This window comes from Magallana gigas, chromosome 6, assembly GCF_963853765.1.
Source record: "Magallana gigas chromosome 6, xbMagGiga1.1, whole genome shotgun sequence".
Lineage (NCBI taxonomy): Eukaryota > Metazoa > Mollusca > Bivalvia > Ostreida > Ostreidae > Magallana > Magallana gigas.
The window spans coordinates 6,300,649-6,328,430 of record NC_088858.1 but is presented as its reverse complement, the minus strand read 5'-3'; the positions used below and the strand labels follow the sequence as shown (position 1 = coordinate 6,328,430).

Here is a 27,782-nt window from a genome sequence, read left to right as displayed (position 1 = left end):
ATATTACTGAATTAATGCATTTTGATGAAGTTTTTGTGGATGAAAAAACTTTAAGACATGTAATGATATCATTCTAACTTCTTCTTCTTCTTCTTCTTCTTCTTCTTCTTCTTCTTCTTCATTGTTGGGTACAAATTCTCCAGGATACGAGTTCGCTTGGGTACGAATTGACTACTGGTGTCTCGAACGCACCCAGGAAATTAACATATTGTTTATAAATGGAGACGACGTCGGAGGTCCCCTTTCCTATTGAGCTCGTTTGCAGACTATGAGCTTTCGTAAGTTTCTTTTAGTATTTGAGCGTGTTATTTATATTTTATTCCTTCAGTTATGCTTAAACTTTGTGTATTTTTTTGCAGTACTAGATCATTAAACGAAGAAAATGGTCGAAATGCAAGGTGACATACTAAAATCAATACATCATCAGATTAACGTAGATTATTTAGATAACGCAGCACACAAATAGATACTAATCAAAGAGATTCTTATCATCTGTCAGGCTCCTGTCACCCACGCCTATATATGCAGTGGCGAGTGGCTACTGAATAATAATTGGTATGTCTTGAAAATAAATTTCAAAATGTTATAAATGTGTAACACATAGGCTTTTACACTTATTTTAATCTACACACATTAATTATCGTGTTAAGAACTTAATTGGTTATGCCATCTGATGGATAATGTTTTTGCCCTCTTTCTTTATGTTTATAACATTTATTTACATGTACATTGTATTAATGCTCAGCGAGACAAATTCTGCATACTTGTACATCATATAATAGTCTTCCATGGGTCAATACATTGCAAAATCAGATTATTCATTCAATTTGTAATTATTATGTTAAAGGGCAATAATAATCCTTTTCCAGACTAAAACTTGGTTGCTAATTATATGTCTACTGGCGTGCGACCAGTTCTCGCCGAGTACCATTTCTCGCCAGTACATTGTGACGTCATTTTTCGTCTATAATTTTATGTGTTGATAACATGACGTCACAATGTACTGGCGAGAATTCAGAAATGGTACTCGGCGAGAACTGGTCGCACGCCAGTATAGTATACACAAGTTGGATTGTCTATAATGTACATGTACTAATTACTTGATATTTGGAGAAATCAATTAATTTGGGACAGACCTGACATATGTTAAAACTCATTATAATATGCACCATACTAAAAGCTATTTCACTTGTTCTATTGATTTATGGAGTGTGGTTTTATTAACAACTAACTAGCACATATTTACTGTCTGCAGAGTCTGTAGTAGTCCGAAATATCTGACGTTTATCTGGCTTTTTTAACGATTTTGATATTTACTGGCAAGTAAATATCAAAATCGTTAAAAAAGCCAGAAAAACGTCAGGTATTTAGGACTAAGTCTGTAGATGCTTTTTGTACTTTTCACACAAGTAGAAATAATCTAGCTAGTACTATTGTAGTATATCACACAGAAACATCTTTTTGAATGTGATTTTGAAGAACCTGTTGCTTGTCCATTCAAGTTGACTCATTTCAATTTTGCTACATCAGGGTTCATTTATGTCTCTAAAACATTTCTTGTTTATCAAATGCTCACAACATATCAGATTTAACTATAAAATTACATTGAAGTTCATGTATACCGGTAATGGTTATTAGATTTTAAAGATTATAAGACCTTTCTTAGAAGTTATGTTTAGCTGTGATTGTTTAGCTATTAGCTATTAGATACTTATTGCTACATTTGATAGTAATCATTTTATTTACTCTCTGACTCACAAAAATTGATAAAAGGGATTGGGTGAAAGGAAAAAGTCATTGGTGACGGTCAACCTTCTACCAATGTGTTTGGTCTTATGACCAATGGTGAAAGTTTCATACTTGCAGAAGTGGGCTTAAAAGTCAAGAAGGAAAAAATGAAATGTGCTTTTTAGGGATTGAGTGTTAAATAAATGACATAAGGACCCTTCATATTGTTCTGACCCAAATGGTTCATATAACCATGGTTAGATGAAAAGTTCATATTATGGGTATGCAGCAGATTGTTGCTCTCAACTTGAAAGGCTGAAGAGCTCCATGTACTGTAGTTTCATTAATAATCTTGGGTATGGTATCAACTTTGGTGGGTTCAATGAAAAACACAGTTTCAAGGATACGTAATTTCATGGCCAATGTTCCTATCAATACAAAATGTTAGTAGAAATTGCACTTCAATACGAACATTAACTTTTGTTGATCAACTTAACAACAAAATCCACCAAAATTGGTAATGTTATTCAACAACTATTGTTGAAATCATAGTAGTTTGTCTCTTACCATTGCTTTCATTGAGTTGGATGTTAGCTTAAATTGGAACAGTGGTGAATTTTAGAATTCAGAAATCCATCTGATAATGCAGTTTAAATGATAAATAAATAGCGATAGTTATAACTTCACAGGGGGAAATGAATATCAAATATTCATAGAGCAATTAAACGGGCTTTATGCTGTGAAATTCAATAGACAGATAGAGGCATTAATTGTTACTTTCATTTGAAAAGTTGCATACAATTTATCAAATTGATATACTGTAACTCAGTTTAATAGAATAAATTGATAATAATAAGAACTTCACAGGGTTGTCCAAAGTAGCACAGTGGACAATGCACTCGCTTCTCAGCGATGTGACCCAGGTTTGATTCCCATGATTGGCAGTGGTTGTATGTGGAAGGGTATGACAGGTCACCCACTTAGACACATGGGTTTTCTGTAGGCACTCTGGCTTCCTCCCACGTCAATGACTCCCTTACACTTATATTCATGCAAATAAGAGATATTAATTTAATATAAGTTGAAGTTATCAATCATTGTAAAATAAGTAAAACTCAGTTTAACTGAAGTTTACAGCACCTGCTTTATTTTCTCTTTTTGTTCTCGATTCACTGCACTAATCAGGCATTGGTTTGGAATGTTTGATTTGACTGTACTTACCTAGATAGTAGAATCATTATGCTTCTTTGGTAGTTATGTAAACAATAGAATGCTTTTTTTCGTGATTCATGCGGGTTATGAAGGTAGCGACAATGCAGAATCAAAGTACTGAAAGTACTGTTAGACGGTGGTGCCGTTCGAAAGTGACAGATTACATGTATGGTAATTATTGTTGTCGAAAATCCACAGCCAGTATCTCATACATGTACGAATACTTTACGCATACTCGCACAACTGGTCGTGAGTTTCCCGCATGAATAATTCTGTGGAAATCGTAGTTGTGATTACAATCCACACTTTACAAATGTTGTGTCTCTTTATCGTCATCTTTTGGGGAAACCCCATAGATTTATCACAGTAGCCTTTGTAGTATAGAAGTTTGTATCTATATGTTTGTATCTATATGTTTGTATCTATATGTTTGTATCTATAATTATGTTTGCATCTATATAATATTGACATTAAAACTCCGTTTTCGTTAATACATGTACTACATATTATGTATTTTGATTGCCCCAGAATGACTCATTAAATTTGTGGGTTGCCACCACATATTGAATGAATAAATCAAATCCAAAGCGATTTCATCACAGTACGCCCATATTGTATAAAGAAGAGGAATTTTGGTTTTTCCTTTTTGACCTTTGGGTTGACACCGCAAAGGGGAACAACTTTTGAAAAGTGTGGATTGGATTATTGTGCTTTAAAGATATTGTAGATTTTTCAAAGTAACGAGAACAAAAAAGGCTTTGGTATGATAAAATACTTATCAGGTTTTTACTAACTATTTAGGCATACATGTAGTATGTTTATTGTCCCTCTCGACAGCATTTTCCCTCAATTTCTTCACGGGGGAAAAGTTGCAGTCTCGTGGACCATCACACTTGCTTTTGTCCTCATAGTCAGTTAATACATTTAGGTATACAGAAAACGGAATGGTTTACAAGAACCTGTTTGATAAAACTGGTATTGCTTTAGGAATGCACGTCATCATGAAACAGAAGAGTCAATCAATATTTTATCTTCGACTTAAGTGGTGGATTATTTCCATTTGCTCACAACGAAAGTGAATAAAAATTTGAAAAAAAAAATCATACAATATTCAGTCGCGGCAGTTTCATTAAAGCTGCTTGGTCTGATTTTATATCAAATTTTATGCACGCTTTTAAACGATGGTTATGCTTAGTATATTTATAATAATAGACTTTGCAGTATTTTTTTCTAGTCAATTATGCCAAATTTCAATGAAGAAAAAAACCGTACAAAATTTGTTAACAAACAAACGATATAAAAGGGTACCGCGTTATTTCGCCTCATGTTAAATTTCACCCCTGACGACAAGACGGGTGTCATATTTGTATTACGACTTTGACATCATATTAAATAAAGGTCGAAATAATGAGACAAATTACAAATAAACATGTGTTTTGTTCGCTAATATTTCTGAAGTTTGCTTTCTTTACAATCGATGCATAGCATGCGAGTTGAATACTAGTAACTACAATCATCCGGGGGACGAAACCAGGCGGTTTCCTTTTCCAAAAATTCCCGTGATGCACTTTGGTTTGTTTTTTCGTTTGCCCACACAGAAATTATTTTTATTTACTTTGAATATTTCTAACTTTGAAAGGAGACTGATTCTGCTCGTGTAAATAGGAGAAAGTCCATAACTTTCTAAGATAAATGGTTTGTATGGAAAAAATGTTGATACTGTAATAACAAAAAAATCGGACCAAGCAGCTTTAATCAACGTTTTAAAGTATATTTGTATTTATATATTGTATTTAGCTATAGATTTATTGAAATCATTTGAATGAATTTAGTAAAGTCACATGTATATTTTATCGCTTCTCAGTACACTTTAACAGGCATAATTTACTTGCTACATTAAACTTTTCTAGCTTTTCAAAATTATTTTTTTAAAACACCAAACAAACAAAATCCAAACAAATTAAACGCATGTTTTTTGTTCATCTGTGTATATAAATTTCATTTTATTCTTTGCATGTACTATACAATATATCTAAGGCTAGAGTTCGAAAATCCCGGCAATATTTCCGGAAAGCTATAGTTCTGTAGCTCAGCAGAATACTACAGTCATCTATGAAGCACATTTTTTGCCTTCATGTTTCATTATTTATCGCAAATATACATGTAGAATAGATGTATACGCTTCGGTCAATGTAGCATTTCGTTGAGTGATGACACTTTCTAGCTGGTGTGTATTTCGATTCCGAGTCGCAACAAACTGACGCATTTATATAGGCCCGCCTATTTGTAAATGGAAACAAATGTCGAAGAAAGCTCACAATAGAGTTGTACTCGCGAGTTAAAAATTATTTGAGAACAAAAGGGGCGATATTTACGTACATGTGTAAATAATGTTATCTGATAGTGAAAAAATCCCCCAAAACCAAAGAAAAGGTTCTCTAATAGCAGAGACGGGCGCATATGGATTGTACACAGTTCGTACTTCGCTCATCAAATTGCGTTATTCAGGGTTTTTTTGTGAAAAAATTCGTCAGAAACTGTTTAGTGAACAAAATTATTATATCTTACATTACCGTTCACTATGTACCATAAATGTATATGGAATATTGCATGAGTTGAACCGATTGTTTTTAGGTCACCTGAGTCACTCAGGTGACCTATTGCAATTGGTCTTCGTCCGTCGTCGTGCGTTGTGCGTCGTGCGTTAACAATTTTACAATTTTTAACTTCTTCTTGAAAACTACCAGGCCAATCGTTACCATTTTTGGTGTGAAGCATCTCTATGGTAAGAAGAATCTAAATTGTGAAATTTATGGCTCTACCACCCCTGGGGTGCCACGGGCGGGGCCAAATATGCAAAAAAAGCCAAATTTTCAAAAATCTTCTTCTTTACTTCCACACATGTAAGGAAAAAACTGAATGCATGGTTATGATGTCCATGAGGCCCTCTACCAAAATTGTGAAATTTATGGCCCCTGGGTCAGGGGTTCTGGCTCTAGGGTGGGGCCAATATGGCCATATAGTAAAAATGTATTAAATCTTAGAAAATCTTCTTCTCTACTACCATATATATTTGTTAAAAACTAAATGCATGATTATGATGTCCATGAAGCCCTCTTCCTAAATTGTGAAATTCATGACCCCTGGGTCAGGGGTTTAGGCTCTAGGGTGGGGTCAATATGGCCAAATAGTAAAAATGTATTAAATCTTAGAAAATCTTCTCTACTATCATATATATTTGTTAAAAACTAAATGCATGATTATGATGTCCATGAAGCCCTCTTCCTAAATTGTGAAATTCATGACCCCTGGGTCAGGGGTTCAGGCTCTAGGGTGGGGCCGATATGGCCAGATAGTAAAAATGTTTCAAATCTTAGAAAATCTTCTTCTCTACTCCCATATATATTTGTTAAAAACTAAATGCATGGTTATGATGTCCATGAAGCCCTCTACCTTAATTGTGAAATTTATGACCCCCCGGTCATTGGTTCAGGGTCTAGGGTGAGGCCGATATGGCCAAATAGTAAAAATGTATTAAATCTTAGAAAATCTTCTTCTCTACTCCCATATATATTATTTTGTTAAAAACTAAATGCATGATTATGATGTCCATGAGGCTCTCTACTAAAATTGTGAAATTCATTACCCTTTTGTTAGGTGTTCATGCTCTAGGGTGGGGCCAATATGGCCATATAGTAAAAATGATTTAAATCTTAAAAAATCTTCTTCTCTACTCCCACACATGTGGGCAAAAAACTGAATACATGGTTATGATATCCACAATCTCCTTTACCTAAATTGTGAAATTCATGGCCCCAGGGTCAGGGGTTCAGGACATGAGGGGGCAATATGGCAATAAAGTGTTAATGCATATAATGTTTAAAAATCTTCTTCTCTATTCTCACACATCTGTATAAAAAAAACCCGACTAATAATTATGTTTACCAGGAAGTCCTCTACTGAAATTTTAATTTTCATGTCCCCTGGGGTATGGGTTTTGACTCTAGGGCAGGGCCAAAATGGATGTATATATGTTAATGCATATAACGTTAAAAAATTATCTTCTTTACTCCCACACACCTGAAAGGAAAACTGAATTCATTATTTTGTAGACCAGATCTTTTAGTTTTTCACCAACATTATAGGTTTCACAGTTCTTTTTGAATTAAATGTGGTTGTCATTACAAATTTATAATTTTTCTACTCCAGTATGAAACCTAATTAATTAGATGCATATATGAGACTCCATGACAAGTTTGTGTTTTGGATATATGCTATTCAGGTGCTCGTTAAGGCCAATTGGCCTCTTGTTTCTTATAAAAAAGCTAGCGTTTGCTGCAAACTAGAGATATAGGAGCTGACACGGCGTGAAATCCATAAGACGTTTTACAGCATATGTCTTTAATTCCTTATTTCTTTGAAACATCGTAAAATGTGGTTTGTTTATACATGTATATATATATTGTAAAATGACGACTCGATTTGCACGTGAATTTTACAATCCGAGGTCTATCGATTAGCGTGTTTGAGAGAAAGTCAGCAGCAAGTAAAGCGTTAACATCAGTAGTAAATATTGTCTGATGAATATTGAGGTGCCTGTAATAAAATTAATGTTCCTATAGACTGAATTGGTTACAAAATTAGGTAAATCACAGGTCAGTCCAAAATTAAACACATTTGTATAGTAAATTTCAATTTTTTTGTTAGTTAAAAAAAAAAAACCATGCACACTTGTAGAAGAAAGCGTGCCATTGATCGGTTAAAGTTCAATAAAATGTAATTTATGTTATATTCAATAATATTGTCAGTATCTGTTGTGAATTCTTTGGAATAAGATACATCAAAATAAATATTTTTCCTCAACTTAAATTAATTCGTTGAAAATGACTGAATTTATCGATGAAGCATAATTGCTGAAATATGAAATGGCAAACCTGTTTAAACAGTGTGTTTCCTACAATTGTTTACATCATACAAAAAGAAGCGATTATTGTTAGCCAATTATCGCAGTGATATAGTTTATGCAGTCCTGATACAGATCGAGTTTAACGTCACAAGTGGCAGTTGGTGCATAAATTTTCGATACCGCGTAAGCAGACAGCGTAACGGCTCATTTAAAATAAAACACAATTTCATAAATTATTTAAATATATGTACAAAATAATTAGCACCTATAATGCTTAAAACATCTGAAAAGATTAAAATTAGTTCTCATACTGAAATCGACACATAGATAAAACATTGCGTGTAACACTGCATACCTAACAGAGTTATCGTTCCTTATCCGCTAGGGTCCCCGTGAGAAATACTCTTCCGGTCAGGACCGTAGCAATAGACCGTGGCTATTTATAGCCACCGTCTAAAAAATACATAGCCAGCGTTTACTTAGTTTATCCTGCAACTACCCCTTACATTGACCGAATAAAGGTAGCCCAATAAACCAAAGCTATAATCATTCAATGCCCCAGTAAAGCCTCGTGCATTTATATGACATTCAGATTTATTATGATGTCATCTTTCTTGCTTATTTGTTTTTGCCATGGCATCATGGTTTCATCTGCAGTGGTGCAGTGAAATTTGATGAACATAGCTCGTTTTAGGCGTAAAATGTGATATCTTGTTGCAGAATAAACAAGATGCATGATAACTCTCTTGAAATATACGTCATATATGGGCTCAAGTCGATAACGTGAAGAGGACAAGCCTTGCCCTTTGTCAAGTTTTCTTACTCTCAACCAAATATAGCTTATATTTCAAGACAGTAACTATGAGTAATATATATTTACCTTTTACGGTATATCGCACAAGAGACACATGCATGGCAAGTGTGTATGATATGTAGAAATGTTATAAATCCTTGTATTTACTGTATTTAAAAGTTCCATTAAGTCACATTTAATTTATATATGAAATATTAATTAAGATTTTTAATACATGTACTTCTTTAATGGTTTTTATAAATGTTTAATTCTGTTCATATCATTTCTTTAATACTGTTAGTGTTTGCCAACTGGGGTATGTATCTATATAAATATAGTGTGTTTTGAACCATACAAGATCTGTTATTTGTATATGTATGTATTATATAAGTACTGTAGTGCAGTTTGCTTTGCTTGATTCCCTGCAAGTTCTTTAGAGTGATCAGGTAAGAGATTTTTTTTTTGTTGAGAGGAAAATAGTCAATTCATTTGTGACATAGATATGTACATGTACCTTGTATATTATTGTTGTTTTTTGCCCAGAGTTTTAATTTATAGTACAGTACTTGTGAGGTTTATTTTTACAAGCATGAGAGTTAAGTACTGGTATTTAGAGCCATTTTAACAAGAGCTTGGACTTTTGGTTGGAGGTTACAATATAGTTTGGTCATCAAAACAAGCTGTCAAATATTAACTTCATTTCTTCTAATTTGCTAAGAGAAGCTCATGAATATTCATAGATTGTTGAAATCAGAAGGTTTTCCCCCCCAAGAACTGCTCTCCTGAGTGAAATTGACACTGTTTAAACTGAAATTTATGGCCCAGGGTTAAGTTGGGCAAGCGTTGTTGCGTTCAATATATTCATATCTATTAGCCAATGACTAGACAGTTAACCATCAGTAGACCCCACGTTCATCAAATCGTGGTTTGTCAGGTATTGTCCAAAGTTCAAGCTCTTGTCAAAATGGCTCTCAAATGATTTTGCTTCAGACTTGGTATTTTTATTGAATATCTGAAGTACAATGGAACAAAATTTAGTTCAAATTTAAGCATTAATTTGATTTGTTGCATGTTGTGATACCCTATAGATACAATGGTTTTATGTTAACAGTTTTTAGGTCACCTGAGCCAGAGGCTCAAGGGAGCATTTCTGATCAAAATTTGGTCATTGTCAGTGTTGTCGCAGATGTAATCTTTTCACATTTTCATCTTCCTCTCCAGAATCATTCAGCTAATTCTAACTAAACTTGACACAAAGCATCCCTATTTTAAGGTGGGGGGGGGGGGGGGGGGGGGGGCAGCGGTAGACATTAACTTAAAAGCCATGGTTGCCTGCAGGGCTACCAAATAATATTTCTTACTAGCCCTGTCCGTGAATTAGTAGCCCATCAGCCAAAGGCTGCTGGCCGAGTTGCGGAACGACGAGGGGGTAGGTGCGGGAGGGGTTTGGAAATAAATACGCCAAATTCTGCATTTTGGCTGTATTATTTAGCAAAATTGTAATCAATAAAAAGTAAAATGATTTTTTCACCTTAACGGAAAAAACAAAGTTTATTTAGGCAAGTAGGCCTATATTTATCTGTCAATTTTTTACTTCAAAAAAAGTACGGGTACCAAGATTTCTATCATGCGAATCCATCTATTGTCCCCGAATAAAGAGATTCAAAAGAGTTAGAACCCACAATAATGCCAAATCTTTAAAGAAAATTGACATCAGGTTACGTTAACAGCGGTAGAACCATTGGTGATATTCTTGATCCGCCAGGTAATGCCATATTTTTCCTAGATCAGTTGTCTACGTCGGTGCACTGCTTGCATTCTCTGTTAATTTACTGACGTTTCAAACACTTTGATAATCCAGATTTTTGACAAAGTCGAACAATAACATAGTAGAGAGACCAAGTTATCTCACACCGATGATTCAAATTCTCGGTAGCAAATATTTTGAATTTGTATATAACATTTTTAAAAATACTAACAGTACACATTGCTTTGAGTGATATTATGGTATTTAAAATTTCAGTAGCCCCACAGGACAACCTTTATGACTGGTTTGGTAGCCCAACCACAAGTTTCAGTTGTCCCAGCGCTAGCGGGCTACGGTTAGTGTCGAACCCCGGGGGGGGGGGGGGGGGGGGATGGATTAATGTCATTGTGTTCATAGGAATAAATAGAGAGAAATGTCTTCTCAAAAACAGAAACAACAAAAGAATCTCAATGTTTAATTAACATTAGAATAAGTGGGAAAAAAATGAAAATCATTTTAGACAAGATCTACTCAAATAAATCATCATGATATTTTGTTTTAGATTCCATAAAGCTAATTTGATTGAGTTATAGCTATTATTACTCTGCAGGTGAGTGGTGTGGCCCCTGGGCCTCTTATTTGGTGTATGTTGACTTGTTGTACATTATTAACATCCCCCTTCTTGTTGCAGTTGAAATAAATGTTAAGTGAAATTTCTACTAATGCAGGATAAATATATTTATATTGCCTTTGGTTAAAAGGCTTATTTTTACTGTGTTATTTTAAGATTTTTAAATTTTCCAAGGGGGGGGGGGATTAGGACCCTCGTTCCTAAGATCCGCACATGACTTATATGAATATTTTACTTCTTAAATAAAAAAAAACAAAAGCATGTAAAATAGACATTTTTTATCTCAACTTTTGTCTTTCAAGTCAGTTCATTTAAATCCACATAATTTGTCACTTGTAATTAATTGTGAATCTGTTTAAACAATAATGATTGTACTGTCACACGTGATGTGGCAGTTATAGAATAATCACTGCATCAAAAGGAGACACAGTATATCACCCTCTGCATGCCATTGTGCCCCCAAGATCAATAACTCCTGTAGCGACCCTTTGTACCTCCGCTGACAGCTGTGTATCTTGTCCTGGGCCTTGTCAGACTGGAGTGGTATTATCGGGGACTTTTCAATATTTCTATCGCATCTATTCATATCTGTCATGATGTATTTACAAACCTCATGAAAGCATTCAACAGATTGTATTTTGTCAAGTCGATTGCCATGTATTATTAAGTTGGAAGATGGCATTGCTCTTCAGAGCTATAAGATTTGTATTATAAATAACTGAATCCTTGTACAGTTGTAATAAGTACCATGTCGATTAGTGTTACTGATTCGGTGGAAACTACATTCACTGGTGGGCAATTTTTATTATTTTACAAATAGTTTAAATCCTTAGATACTTATTTCTGGAATTGTTGGATAAAGGATATTTGTCAAAAAATACAACCATACTTCAGATGATAATCACTTAAAGTGCAATGATTTATTACTGTTATTAATGTTTATCTCATGGAAGTTACTTTAACATTGTTCAGTTTTATGTTTTGGGAAAACAGAATACATACCAGTAATCTAAAGATAAGCAACCTGCCTCTGTTTGTGAAATATAAAAAGAAAGGTGACAATTTTTGTATGTGCTAAAACTGAGTTCTGTATGTATATTTACACTTTATGGCAGACATGGTCTGAAATTGATTGACTGTTATTGTAATCTGCAATTAGGACAAAGGCCCAGGCCTTTAATGATATACCCTGTTTATTGCTTATAGAGAGCCCGGGTTGTATTTGAGTAACTTTGATTTTTAACCGGGTTTTCCAACGGAAAAATCCGGTTATTAAAATGGTGAAAATGGCGGGCGGTTGGGTGGGCGGGCGGCTGCCAAAAGGGTACCCTCATTGTACGGATAACTCCTCCTACAGTTTTCAAGATAGGAAGTTGTTCTTTTGCAGATCAATTGTACATATATCAGAGGTGTGCATATTGCTAGGATTTTGATTCTGATAATTTATCGAAAAAATACCAGCTTTTGAACTTAGTCATTTTTTGGCAAAAGGATTTTAGTTTTCGATAATTTATCGAAAAAATACTAGCTTTTGAACTTAGTCATTTTTTGGCAAAATATTGCATATAGGGTACCCTCATTGTACGGATAACTCCCCCTACAGTTTTCAAGATATGAAGTTGTTCTTATGCAGATCAATTGTACATATATCAGAGGTGTGCATATTGCTAGGATTTTGATTTCTAATAATTAATGAAAAAAATACCAGCTTTTGAACTTAGTCATTTTTTGGCAAAATATTGCATATAGGGTACCCTCATTGTACGGATAACTCCTCCTACAGTTTTCAAGATAGGAAGTTTTTCTTTTGCAGATCAATTGTACATATATCAGAGGTGTGTAATTGCTAACATTTTGATTTCCGATAATTTATGTAAAAAATACTAGCTTTTGAACTTAGTCATTTTTTGGCAAAATGTTGCATATAGGGTACTCCATTTCACTGGATACGGGTTGACATGGATTATGGATACAGTTTACATAAAAGAAAACCCGGTTTGCTGTCACATTGACAGCTTTTCACTTGTTTATTGTGTTTTGCATTATTGACAAAACCTGAACTCTAAATAAAGGAATGAGATTTTTAATTTTTTTTTTCAGTGTTGACAAAGACCATGAACTTTTACCAATTTAATACACTTCTTTTTTTGCCAGAGGCCCTGGCCTCTTATTGATTGATCAATTGATTCTATTGGTTACATTTTACAGCGCCTTCGGAGGCCATAGGTATTAATGATTGTACTTTATTGATTGTCTCGATTAATTTACGTGATTGACCCTATTGGTTATATTTACAGTGCCGACGGAGGCCCTCGCCTTCCTGGGAGCTGTGATCCTCTTCCTGGTCATCCTCATCATCTTCTTCTGTTACCTGAACAAGCTCCTGTGCTTCTCCGCCTGTGGGGGATTCCCCTGTCTGGAAAATAACCCAAAGAAAGGCAAAAAGAAGAATGAACTGGGTAAGTTGATGTACAGGTGTGGTGACATACAGGTCTAAATAGACATTGACCCAGCATTTAGTGACACACGGACAGACTTGGGAGTAGAGCATTGAGGAGAATGTAATAAATGATCCAGGCAAATGGGAGGGGTATTCAATACTGAATAAATATTAAACAGTCATGTTAAAAAGATCACTGGGATGTGAACTTGGTTGGTACATGATCAAATCTTCTTAGAAGCCCCTTGGGCTTCATAGGATTTGATCATGTGACCAACCGAGTTCCGAGTGTAATGGTAAATGATGAGATAAAGCTTGGGTGCTGGTATCTCAACGTAAGGAAACTTATCCAAATTGAATATTTGACACCTGAAAAGACCATTTCAAGGAAAGAAATGCCCACTTACTGATACACGATTAATATTGTCCTAATACCTCCTTTGCACTTTTGTTATAAGAGAAGTTTGTATATATATGTATCAAGTTTTGCCCTGCAGAAGTGAGGGGATTAAGTTTTAACAACAAAGGATTAAACTTGAATAATGAGGTTTATGTTTTATTTAGAAATATTCTGGTGTATAAAAATAACAACTTAGTAACCAGTATCTAGTCTTTTAGTTGACAGGAATTTACTAAACAGGTGAAGTTGTGTCTTATCATATTGGCTCCGCTTCTCAACTTACATTCTAAATGGACTTCTCTTCCTTTTTTTGGTAATCCAAATGAAGAATTATTTTTTGGTCTGAAGCACTCCTGAACACATTTGTCAAAATTGGATAGTACACAAAAAATTTTTTACTAGTGGTAATAGCTGGCAGTGAGTTTATTGTTTGTTTTACTTTGGAATTGCCTCTCCATCTTTTTAGTTGATTTTGATGTTGTTTTTAGTCGGTATATGGGTGCCTTGGGAGTGCTTGAGAGAGAGCTACAGGCCTGGACTAAGTGGTAGTGTTCCCAGTTTGGTCTTTACAGCTCTCAGTGGGGTATTTAAAGTACCACCACTCTCTCATCATTATAAACCATCAACAGCTTTTGTCTTAAGAATGATGCATTCCTTGTCACGCTTTTAAACTTCAGGAGAATTAAGCTAGTTTAAAACTAAAGCATATAAAAATTTTGAATGCAATAAGGATTATTATGCATGTGTAGCATGTGCATGTACCGGTATATTGATTTTTAACTTGTGGCTTATTGAAAAATGTTAATTGGCAAGAAGATAGAATACTTCACCTCTAAAATTGAGATCTACAGTGGCCTCCGGGTATAACGAGCTCGGATATAACGAGGTACTGCTTACAACGATATGATTGTGTGGTCCAAAATTATTTCTTTATTATTTCCTTATTAAAAATACCGGATACAAAGAGATCGTTTATAACGAGACTTAGTATATTATGAGGTAAAAATTTCTGCCCGTTAGTTGTACGCGCTATCGGATATAACGAGGTACACGCTGCATTACACCCGCTGGTTCCAGGTATCTAACGGTATGAAATTTTCACAGGTATGTACACACAGGACAATAGATTAAAAGTATTCAGAAATAATTATGTCAGAGTTGTTTTTATTGCAATGTTCACAGTCATGGCTTCGAAGTAAAAGAAAAGGAAAACAGTTTTGCTAGAAACAATAGGACTTATTCAGATATAATTTGTGCCCGTTAGTTGTAAACGCTATCAGATATAACAAGGTACTCCTAGTAAAGGAAAGTAATTCCGCTAGAAACAATAGGACTTATTTAGAAATATATAGTTAACAATGAATAAAAAATTAAAAGTGAAATTGCAAAGGACTATAGATTAACTTCGAGTACATTTAGTATAATTTAAAAAAAGAACAAGATTTAGAAAGCTTGGAAGAGTTAGCGGACTTGTTGAGAAAAGCGTGTGACTCTAAAAATAGCGTTACCGAAATTGGGCCTTCCCATATTATGTAAGTGTTGATTCACTGGTTACGATATTAAATATCGACAGAGATACAAGTTAGTAATATTCAGAGTGAAATAAAAGATGATGACCAGACAGAAACCGAAAAAGGTGGCAAAAACTCGAAAATTTTCTACAAAATATGCATAAAATGCGGTAACGATTTTCAAACCTTTTTCATGCAAAAAACAGACATCAAAGATTCCACATTAAGTGTTTTACAAAATTAAAACTGATTGACGTTATTGAAACTTACCAAGGAATATATATAAAGAAAAAGCTACTGACAATCACACAGTTTTTGTCTCTCTTGAAGTGAAAGTAACACATGTTTAAGATTGTACACGTAATTATTTCATGGTCATTTAACATGAATACGCTGTAAGTATGTTACTTTTCAACAAAGTTTGAATAAATTATAGGTATTTATTTAATTATCACTTGTTTATAAACGTTATTTGAAATGTAAAGATCAACGATCACATGTCACCTTGGGAAATACCAACCTCGAATATAACAAGAATCGGTTATAACAAGAAATAAAACTATGTCCCCAGGATCTCGTTATACCCGGAGGCCACTGTATCGTTGAATTGCTTATTGCTTCAGTTTATATTTTTTAATACGTAGTCATTATATTATTTACAGCATTTCACAAAGAATGGATTTCTGACACCCATAGCAACTAAAAGTATAATTATGATAATTAATTTCTTAAATTTAGATCTATTGATCAATATAAGCTTTTTGCTTCAGTTGATTCCTGTAAAATGTGATCATTATTTATGGTATTTCATGGGGAATGCACTTCTGACATATAATAAAAGCAAAAAATGAAAAATAATCATGATAATTAATCTCTAAAATTGAGATTTATTGATTTTTATAAGCTGATTGCCTCAGATATTTGTAAAATGACTGGTTATTTCACAAAGATTGGATTTTTGACACCCCTGCATTACTTCGAATATAATTTGTAATGAATATTTTATATCCCTATTGTGAGTGAACAGAATCTATCATGGTGCATGGTAATTAATTAAGATGACAAAGCATCTTAAGTTCCCAGTAATTTGGGACTGGGCTTCAATTTCAGACCCCTGCTTGATGACTACTGTCGTAGTAGCTATAATTTAGGTAGTATTGTGGATGTATACGTTATCTGTATCACAGTGTACGAGGACTGTAGTTTGATATACTACAGACTATTGATCAGTGACTGAATTGTCTTTTGGTGAGTGGAACCATTGAATTATCTCATCAGAGAAAATGGGAGAGTGAAGGTCTGCTTGATCATTAACCAGAATTTTCTCTACATTGATGCGGCTATTACAGGTATCAAGGGAATCCAAGGATTTTTGTGTTCAGCAAAGGATAGAGAAACAGTTGACTTCCGACACGATGTGTCAGTGAACTTAAAAGCTTGCAGGGCCAGAGGCAGGGACGTTATTCCAGTGTTAACTAAGAAAACAGTAGTTATATATTTGATAAATGTCTGTGAGATTATATACAGATATTTAAGGATTGTGTCTGACGTGTTAAAATATTACAGTTACAGGTGGAATATGAGATCAATACAGATGGATACAATATGCTCTTTGTGAAATATGACTGAGACCTAAAGCATGGACTCTGATGTATTTTATTTTGATTCCTTAGTGAGAAGAATGGAACATTTTTATATATTTACATGCATGGTTCACTAATCGTTATGGCTGTTTGTGTAGAGGATATTTAAAGCTAATATTTTTCTATAATGGAGGTTTAAACCTGGGTGATTTTGCTAATTCAATCAGTCAATGGTTTTATGACAAAGAGTGATTGTTAATTCTAACTGTTACAGTATATTACTTTCTGTGTCAGCGTAGAAAACTATGAGAAACCGGATCAAGTAAACAGTGTGTCATGTGATGTTACCAGTGCCTGTATTTTTGTTTTGATTCATGAGACAAAATTTTTGTGGAAAGGATTGATGTGAAATCTTATTTTTTAATGGCTTTGATTCCAGACAAGGGATTTAAGAAGACTATACAAATACTTATACTGTGTGTATGGGGAACTTAAACTGAGAACAATATGTGAAGTTTTAATTTAATGAAAACTTGTCCTTAGCTTTATATTTACAACACCCTCATGGAGAAGGTTCCAGTTGAGGTGATTCTGTCATTAAGTTCAATTCCTGTCCCCACGTCTCACTTTTAACTTTCACTTTAGTGATGCAGAACACCATTAATGCTCCCTTGGATTAAGTCCGACTCTGTAAACAGGAAAAATGTCAAATCTGCTTATCAGCACCAAGACCATTTAAAGCTAGCTATGGTTTTCTATGGAAGACATAAATAAGCTGCCGTATTGGATCTTTGCATGTGACTGCTTTCTCTCTGGAGGCCCTGATTTGTGTGGTGTCTGACAAGACTGCAGTGCATTATATGACAGACTCTCAACAGCTTCTTCCTTTGCCAAGGCTTTCATTGCAAGTAATTGGTAGAGTGCACTAGCTGCATCAAACATGTACATCTAATCTCAACTGATGAAAGAAAATTGGAATAGCTCTTCTACTGTGGACTGGGTAGAGGATGTTCCGTAAGAAGTTAGACGGATTAGACGTTAGGGGTGGAGCTAGGCAGGGGAAATCCTCGCTGTTTTGTTGTTGTGTCCAGAAGTCCCAGTCTTGTAGTGACTCCCTGTCAGGGACAAAACAGGAATCAGAAAACTATGGGAGCACCAATGGCACCAAAGTCACAACGGATTCCAAAGAGGATACTGGTGGAAATAGGAAATTGACCAATGGGTCTTGTCCCATTGAAAAGAGCAAAGAAAGTAAGGTTTTAGTGGTCAATTTGTTCATGTGTTTAAGTTATTATCAAGTCCTAGTAGCTTATAGTAAAAGAAATTGTTTGTAGTATTGATGCATGCAGGAATGAAAAAGGAATCTTTGGATTCTGACTGTTAAACATATAGATATCTGCTGAGGGTCATGTAGCTCACAGTCTAATCGGTGACCTAATTAGCTAGTCTCTAGTTTGTTATCAGTTTTCAGAATCTATGGTAAGTAGGTTGCTTTAATGCAAATTTTCTCCAATACTCTGTTCTGGGATTAATGCAATGGCCTTCACGATCCTAACAAAGTAACTGAGATGGCCTTGAGGGAAATATCATGTGTGTACTATTTGTTGATAAAAACTGATGCAGTTGCTTGACATCTATTTGATTAGCCTTCAGTTTTTGTAGCTTTATTTGGGCTTCCCACAAATACTGGGTAGATGGGAAGGGGGGGGGGGGTTAGATAAACCAGCACTGTATATGGGTTGGTGATTTTGTTTTGTGCGTATGATAAATATTACAAAAATTCTTGCAATCTTTTACAAAAAATGACATTCTATGTGGGGTTTTTGTCACACTCAAGAAATGTTCCATAAATCACAAAATATAGACATCAGAAAAATAACAGGATAAAGAGTATTAGAATGTTAAATGTCTGTAGACATTTAACATCCATGATAAGTCAAAACTAGCGCATTTTTGTGCGCCGTAAATTGCAGATTTTTACTATGGGAGGCACTGTAGCTCCCAGGCCGTCCATCCGAATTTTTCCAGACCGGGAGCTACAGACCTGCAGCTACATCCATGATATGATTTTGTTGAGACATGCTCCTAGAAAACGTGCATAACATCATCTGAAAATTTATAATTATATAGTTATTCACCATATAAAATTTTGCACCTGATGTTTTTTTATTATGATTGGATAATTTTTCTTCATTTAACAATTTTTATTTTCAACTTTAAGGACTTGATAATTTTCAAATTGATTTAATTAAGATTATCACAGCTAATGCAAAGGTTTAGAAAAGGGTGGAAATGGGGGGGGGGGGTCTTCACCATATCAATTGGTATATATATGTCTATTAATCTTTCTGTCCATCTCAATGCTATGTCTGTCCATGCATTAGAAAAGAAGAAATATCTTGTTCTCATATCCTTGGCATAAAGGTTGTGCCTAACCTGAAGGTGTTATTGTGACCCTCATGGATATGGTCATTGTAAACAGAGATCAAGTGAAACTGAATAAAAAGGAAGATTTATCAAAGGATTTTCAATTGCAATGAACTAAATAACTGAAAATAAATCATTTTACCTCGCACATTTTCTGAAGTGAATCAGATGAATGATTTACAGTGTGCAATGTTTTTGGATTGTTTTGGCCTCGGTAAGCAATGTTACCCATTATGGTTCTCTTCTTTATCTTTAGCTCTAAAAATTTAAAATGTATTTCATCAGTTATGCTTCATACCTATGAATTTCATCAAAATGCATCTTGCAAGGAGTCATAAATATTGCAAATCGTATTGTTGTACAAATACTAGTATGTTATGGATCAATTTGAAATTACAAGAGGTAGCTTGCAAATCTCGCCGATATTCATTCATTTATGATGACATTCTTGTACAGGTATTAAAATTAATAAAATTTGACATTTCTTGGGTACTGAGAAGCCTACCACTTTCTAATACTAGAAGCAATTACCAGGTAATTGCTACATGTTCCAATATTAATTCTATTAGACCATCAAGGGAAGACCTGAAGCCTTCAATGAAAGACTGTAACTATATTGTCTGTACACATTAATTCCTTCGTTGTGTTTTTCTGTCATAATCTGTCTGAGATGTAAGGTGCCCCTGTCAGTATCCTGAATAATTAAACATTTCAGAGAGCTATCAATATTGGAATGCTAATATCTTGCTGATATTTTTCTTTCCATTGTTCTGGGTTTCACGTATTGATGAATTATGTTCCAGTTCACACCAATTTCTTCCAAGATAATGGCAAAAGTTCCGGTAACTTACCAAATACATACCTCGTACCAATTACCGGTATAACTAATGAATGATTCATATTGAGGATGTTTAGAATAAAGAAACAAATAACTTGAAACTGATTGAAATTTTGAGTGTGTGATGTGAGGGTTGCTAGTCCAAACATAGCATTAGAACTCGGTATCATGATTTAGGGATATGAAACTAATATATTTACTTGTAATTTATTGTTTTTATAATGTGTTTTACATGACATTGTATGAAAAGAAAAAGACAAGTCCAAGAAGTATCAAATTCACATAAACAAGTACATGTAATAACTGTAATGATGGTTTACATGTTCACACTGTTAAAGCCTTAACGAGGCCGAGTACAGAACGAGTACGCACGCTTTCGCGCAGCGTTTCATTTGTATTGTGACGTCATCTTTTTGCTTGGTTGACGCCATGGCGTGATAGTTTCAACTGCAGATATTCAGCGAAGTTTGTTAAAAATAGCTCGTTTGATGCGTAAAATTCATGTTATATTGTGGAATAAACATAAATGTCTCGAAGTATAAGCTATATTTGGGCTCGGGTGGAAAACGTGAATAGGGTTCAGCAAGCCTAACCCTCTGTCACGTTTTCTTAACCCGCCTAAATATAGCTTAATTCATATATTTCAAGACAGTAACCATGTATTTTATATTAATGACCCTTAATATGTGATGTTATATATTTTTTATTACTTAAATATGCCTGAATGTTTTAATAATACTATATAGATCACCTTTTCCACCTTTGTCAAATAAAAAATAGCCATTACCTGACAAATCTGGGAAATTGGGCATACAAAATTCAACTTTGATAAGACCCCTTGAACAAACCAGGAGGTAAAAGGGTTTTTTTATTTGACCATTTGATGCCTTTTAGAAATAACTTCAATATGTAGAACAGAAAAAGAAATCCCTAGGGCAGAAGTTTTTAAAAAATGTAAAAAATGTGCAAAATTGATACATTTCATGCAAAATCCCATAGGGGCCTATGTTAAAGATTAACAAATTTTGAGATGACCCCCTAAACAAACCGTGTGGTAAATGTCTTATTTTTTAATCTTAAAATAATAATTATATCAGTAGAAATTCATGTAAAAAATTTCATCCAAAAATCTAGGGCAGAACAAATTAGACCCGGCCTCGTTAAGTAGCCTTGGATTTGTCCATGTTTGCACTGATGTGTTTACAGGGGATGCTTACTGGTATGCGTATGATGACAATTTGTATATTGGTCGATGCATATTATGTTAATTTGTATATTATACATTGGTTGCCTATGTGTTTGATGGCAGTTTGTATAATTATACAGGGGATGCCTATGCGTATGTTGACAGTTTGTATATTTTTACAGGGGATGCTTATGCGTATGATGACAGCTCTTCAAGTGATAGCGACGATGAGGTTCTGAAGCGCTACCAGAGTACGCTTAAACAAAGAGGCAGCATACAGCGCTCTGACACCCGACAGAGCATCAGTAAATCTCACAGCACCAGCGCAAAGAAGAAAAGTAAGTTTGATCTCAGTCAGTATCTCAGCTATCTCATAGCATTGGTGCAAAGAAGAAATCTCTGCTAACTCAAAATACTGGGGCAAAAAAAAAGAGGTAGCATGATCACAGTCAATAACTCACTGACTGGCAATTCACAGCACCGGGCAAGGAAAAGAAGTAAGCATATATAATCACGGTAAATGATAATATCACTGCTATTGTGACAGAGTGACAATCTCACAGCACTGGTGCAAAGAAGAAGAGTAGGTGTATCGAATTGGCAATCCCAGTCAGTCTCACGATCAGCTATTTGGAAAAATCAATAATTCGTGGTCATTTTGACCATTGGTCAAAGACTTGATGATATTCAGAAATAATTCATGTAGTATCAAAGTAGTATTTAATATCGGTATAAATTCAGGATTCAATAAAATCTCATTAACAATATAATTAGGAAATTTTCTTGCATGATTGATGTACTTGACCAGAAGATTAGACCTGAAAGTATAGAAACTTAGGGATATTTATTCACTTTTTCTGATGGAATTTTTTTTTTTTTTTGCTGACATGTGTGATCTAGTGTAACTGTTTATTGGTGAGATGGGGAGCTGGCCTTCCTTTTTTTTTGTTGAATCACCTCAAACACATTGTTTGATACATTAGGTTGTATAAATTTAAGCATACCAGTGTTATGAAGCAAAAACAACTATTTTTTCTTTATTGTCCATGGAATATTACAGAAAGAATTGTGTGTTGTATGACGGATGAATTTATGAGTTCACTGAAATTTGTGAAGAGCCATTATTCTCCACTCATTATTTCAAAAACTTTTAACACTTTGTATTGAGCTTGGGTCTTTTGCAATTGCTAAGCTCCATTTATAACAGATAATAACCTGTCCATATGAAACCATTAAAAGAGATTTATAAAGCAATTATAGAAAATTTGAAGGATTTCAAATGGATGGGAGCTTGCTTTTTCAATCTATAAAGTGCCTAAGGGAGTGAGCTGTAAAGCTATGTTCTGACAGCTTCAATTACATCATCAGATTAACTTGTTGACCCAGGAAGCAAACTGTGATATAAAGGGAATTATTAACCCCATTTGACTATACAAGGGAGAATTCTCACTTTGATCACACTAGTGATTATTTTCTGATTTCCAATGCTTAGTTGTATATTCAGAGCCAGTAGGAATGAATTATCTTTCTTTGGCTGGGAAAGCCTGTTAATCAGATTACAAAGAGTTTTCTCCCTTTGCATGTCAAAGACTTGGTTGATTTCTCCATTGACAGTCATGTATCGGGAGATCAAAAGGACTTTTTGAGATCATACATGTATAGTTATTTTCATTCATTAAGATATAATATAATTATTCATCAACAATTACAAAATAATTCTTTTCTTAATATTCAAAATTTCTTTAACCAGGTTCAACATTTGAGAGTCAGGCTTCATTGATTAAACAGAAGAAATCGGAAAGTCCAGCAGCATTATCCAGTGGAGAGGAGGATGGGGGTACAGTGAGCCCGGAGAGAGTCAGACCAGTGGTCAAACACGGGGAGGGGTCACAAGAGTCCCTCACGACCTCTACCACAGGGTCACAGCAACACCTGGTGTATGAAAACAAGGCTTACGACCAGGAGGACAGGATGTCAACTCAAGAGGAGGGGATGTCCTCGGTCCGCAGCGAGAGCATGCTACCCGGGGCCGAGGATGAGGATGATGTAAGAAGCGTAAAACTCTGACCACAAGCAATATTTTCAATAGAAAGTGATACAGCTGGAAAATTTATACTCAGTACACATGTATTTGGAATTTTCATATGGAAATATAAAGCAAACAAATTTGTTAATTTTCCTATAATTACCTGAAAATGGCTTAACATCTCCGGGCAAATTTATAAATAATTACATAGGTTTTCCATACAGTCGTATTATTCAGTTTAATTATTTATAGAAACTAAATTAGTAATTTTCTGCGATGTTATTGCCTTTTAATATACTTTCTACTTTGAATTTCATTTTCCATTGATTTTTTTCGCTGCAGGTACTAGTAATATATTTGTACTTGTATTGAGATATATAAGGTAGAGGTGGAAAGGTGATGTAATAAAGCACCAGTCATTGTAGTATATGTGTCCTTACTTTTATTTTCTAGGAGCACCTGTTTGACGTCAGTGACATGGACAGAGAGGAGCCATCTTTGATATCAAAATGTGGCAGTCTGGAGATGACGTTTAAGTACAACCCAGCCAAAGGGAAGATGGCTATCACGATTCATCAAGCCCAGGACATCCCCAGTAAAGAGAGGGGCGGGGCCAGCAGTACCCAGGTCAGAATACTCCTCCTCCCAACCAAGAAACAGAGATATAAGACAAAGATCAAGACAGGGGAAAACCCAGTGTTCAATGAAAACTTTGTCTTCAACAAAATTCCACAAGGTATGGAATTGCTCCTTATTAATCTCCATTTAATTTTTTGTCAAACTTACCGGTATTGATTTTCATGAATATTGAAAAAATGGAAATTCAAGTTTTGTTGTTTTTTTATATATATGTATATATATTTTGGATTTTAAGAGAATTATCAAAGATAATGAAACTATCAATGTGAGTTTGGTTAATCTGTACAGAGGAGGCCCATGACATGGGGATGAGAATTCGATTGTATGGCATGGAGAGGATGCGTCGTGAGCGCATGATAGGGGAGACAATCATTGGGTTTGCGTCACTGAATCTAGATGTCACCTCCACACACTGGATTATCCTGGAGCCTAGAAGTAACCTGAGTGTAAGATCTTTATCTACATTTATATAAAACAGTATGGTGAATTTTCATGAAATGTTTTTCACAACATTGTCATGGAATAGTTGATAATAAATACGAGCAAGAGCCTCAAATTTTGTTTTAATTGATATATGGCAACATATATCTAAATTTTTGAAATAAATAGAAAAGTTTTAATTTTATAATATGCACATCTTATATATACCGGTATACCATGTGCGCCAAATTTTTCAAACATTTTGATGTGGCCAGTTCGATCATTTTGACATGGCCAGTTGTGCATGAACATTGATATTTTTAGGTGGGAGACTTGCGTTTTGATGTGGCCAGTTATTACTGTATGAACGTTGATATTTGTAGGCGGGAGACTCGCGCTTTGACGTGGCCAGTTTATCTCGCAGTGACAGTGCTTCCTCCACCCAGTCCATGCAGCATGGTGGAATGCCGGAACTTCTGCTGGGACTGTCCTACAACGGAACGACTGGGCGACTCCAGGTGGAGGTCATCAAGGGAAGTAACTTCAAGAACATGGCTATGACCAGACCACCAGGTAAGACAGTAGGTTGTGTTAGTATGTGAAACATGTGTTGTTTGTTGGGGTTTTTTTTAGGAAGAACAAGTAATTGCATGTAAATTTAGCAACATTCCATCGATTTTTGTGTGTTTTGGTATCATTAACACCAAACTACACTTTATATAGCTTCCAGTTTCCTATACATAATTTTATATAGAACAAATATTTGACATAATTCGGCAACATTTGAATGGTGCAAGGAAGCTATTACCGGTAGTTATTTTGTTCAAATAGTTATTTTGTTCACATTTTACTGAATAAAATAATGTAATAAAAGTGAAAGAAGAGATAAAATTGAGATGTTATTTTCAGTATTGCAGAAGCTGACAAGTCAGAGCACTAAAAAGCTAGGTGCTTAGGTTTTTGTCATTAAAAATACATGTAGCTTGTTGGGCCAAATGCATGTTGGGGATAGGAGTAGTGTTGGAGTGTACATCTCACTGCAGTAGTGAAGTCTTTAGGAGGGTAGACACGGTGCATGAGTAGAGGCTTCCTTTACAGGGCCAGGGTACTTACCGACCATCAAGCACCAACTGATTAACTTCTCTGTAGGCACACACAATAAGAAAGCACATCTCAGCTCATAGAGTGCTCCCATTGATTATTTTATCCCAACCAAAAATCTCTTGAGCTATGTCAAAATGGCACCTTTTTATGTATTGATTATGCAAACATCCTCAATGCATGAAGGACAACTTTTAATGGATATTGAAATCAATCTATACAAAAGAGAGATAACTATTTTGATTAGAAAACAGGACAGAATGCTAGGTATTTTAAGGGTGTTGAGTTTGAAAGATAATTGTTGGGTATACATGTAATCTTTTCCTGACTTTTAGTAACCTTGAATTAAAAATTAATCTACAACATCAATGATAAAAAATATTGCACAGTCTGCAGGGGACCCTGAATAAAAAGCTTGAGTTGTAGCAATTTGTAGAGTGACAAAATTGTTACTTTGAAGGCAGAGGAAGGTTAAGAACTCCACCTTCCTTTGATTGACCAAATTTAATTTGCGATAATTGTCTGCCTTTCTACTCTGAAATTGCATTTTCCATGCACTCCTTACAGCCTACAGACACACCATTACATTTCATTTGTAAGGAGGAAACATGGTTTTAAGACTCCTCAAAGAATTCTCTCTACTGCGGAAACCACAAAACGCTCTAATGGCTCTTATCTATGGTTTGCGTACAGATTAGATACCTGTAGATGTAATGGGTATATGTTATTTTTAGTTATACCATAAATCAGAATCTTCACATCTTTGATCTCTTGTGTAATCATAACTTACAGTAAAACTAATGTCAAAGAATCCTTAACATTTGGCAAGAAACTGCAGTACATGTATTTCTATTGAACATCATGTGAACGTGTTTTACTGACAGATAAACAGTAAACAGATGGGTAAAACAACTAGGACACTTTCAGAGATCCTTATTTGAATACCTATACAGGTATTTGTATGAATGATTGATGTATCTGTTTCTTACTGAGGCATCTCTTACGCATTATATAGATCTGCAGTCTTACCATTTTGTTTCACTATTTAAGATGATGGCAGTTAAATGAGACGCTAGTCATTGCATTAATGAAGTCAGTGTTCGATGATTTGAGAACAATTATAAATCATAATTTCGTATTTGTTGCACTTATTTCAGATACCTATGTCAAATTGACCCTAATGTCTCCGACTGGACAGGAAGTGGCCCGGAGCAAGACATCCATTCGGCGCGGTCAGCCAAATCCATTGTTTAAGGAAGCATTCATGTTCCAGGTGGCGCTGTTCCAGTTGGCAGAGGTCACTCTAATGGTGTCCGTCTACAACAAGCGGAGCATGAAGAAAAAGGACATGATTGGATGGTTTGCCCTAGGTAAGGGTTTTTCTTATATCTGCGTTATCATCCAATATGGATACGTACTAAAAAGTTTATGAAGTAAAACATGGTTATAGCAAACATGCTTATAACAAATTGACGCTTACAGCGAAGTCATTTTCATTCTCTGAGACTTTTTTACATGTTTTAAACTTAAACAGATATAACAAATTATGTTTATAATTAAGTAAAATCGCCCGTCCCTGGCACTTTGTTATAATCGTGTTTTACTGTATTACATGTACATGCTGCTGCATATTAACATAATGAAACACTTTTTGAAGAAAAAATCAGGGAATCAATCCTTTGATGATGATGATGATGATGATGATGATGATGATGATTTGTAGGGTTAAACAGCAGTGGAGAGGAGGAGCAGTCCCACTGGACAGACATGAGGGAGTCCAAGGGGGATCAAGTTTGTCGCTGGCATATACTACTGGAGTCCTAGCTTTCTGGCTACACAGTGTTAAAGATGGTGGATAAAACAACTTCCAAAAGAGCAGTGAATTGGAACAAAACTCTCCTTTTACCCTTACTTCTGACTTTGTGTTCATCCAGAGGCACGATGCTTTCTTCCCTTTGTACTTAAAATATCAAGTGTTTTGTTGAAAATATCTTCGTTACTCATTGGAAATGCCCTTTTTCATGATGTTTATTTATACATTGGAATCTCAAAAAAATAATGATTGTGTTCAAACACCTTTAAACAGGTATTCTATTTGCTGCAGATAACTACATCTTTAATAATGTGATTATGTGATTCTTGTTTGGAAATTAAAGTTATCAGTATTAGCATGTACTGTGGAATCATTAGATTT

The 27,782-nt window shown here is 34.9% G+C and overlaps 1 protein-coding gene across 7 annotated transcripts; it reads left to right on the top strand.

The window, feature by feature from the left end:
* Positions 1–167: 167 nt before the first annotated feature.
* LOC105318088 (synaptotagmin-14) lies at positions 168–27,782 on the top strand. Of its 7 annotated transcripts, none has more exons than XM_011415013.4 (11): positions 180–278; positions 360–398; positions 13,315–13,476; positions 21,585–21,740; positions 23,153–23,448; positions 23,882–24,164; positions 24,356–24,513; positions 24,871–25,060; positions 25,397–25,435; positions 26,746–26,958; positions 27,312–27,782. In XM_011415013.4, the coding sequence occupies exons 2-11, from the start codon at positions 383–385 to the stop codon at positions 27,410–27,412; spliced, it is 1,614 nt and encodes a 537-aa protein (XP_011413315.3). In that variant the 5' UTR covers positions 180–278; positions 360–382; the 3' UTR covers positions 27,413–27,782. The 7 variants fall into 7 exon arrangements, with proteins under 7 accessions (XP_034318056.1, XP_011413315.3, XP_034318055.1 ...); XM_034462164.2 differs by lacking the exon at positions 360–398 and adding an exon at positions 8,941–8,955 and having other exon boundaries at positions 188–278; XM_066086961.1 differs by lacking the exon at positions 180–278 and adding an exon at positions 8,941–8,955 and having other exon boundaries at positions 368–398.

Bases quoted from the DNA above. Each gene is read 5' to 3' on its own strand.
- LOC105318088 (XM_034462160.2), top strand. From the start codon at position 17,959: ATGTTCCGTAAGAAGTTAGACGGATTAGACGTTAGGGGTGGAGCTAGG. The intron at 18,203-21,584 runs GTAAGGTTTTAG...ATATTTTTACAG, and splicing joins CATTGAAAAGAGCAAAGAAA to GGGATGCTTATGCGTATGAT. The intron at 26,959-27,311 runs GTAAGGGTTTTT...GATGATTTGTAG, and splicing joins GATTGGATGGTTTGCCCTAG to GGTTAAACAGCAGTGGAGAG.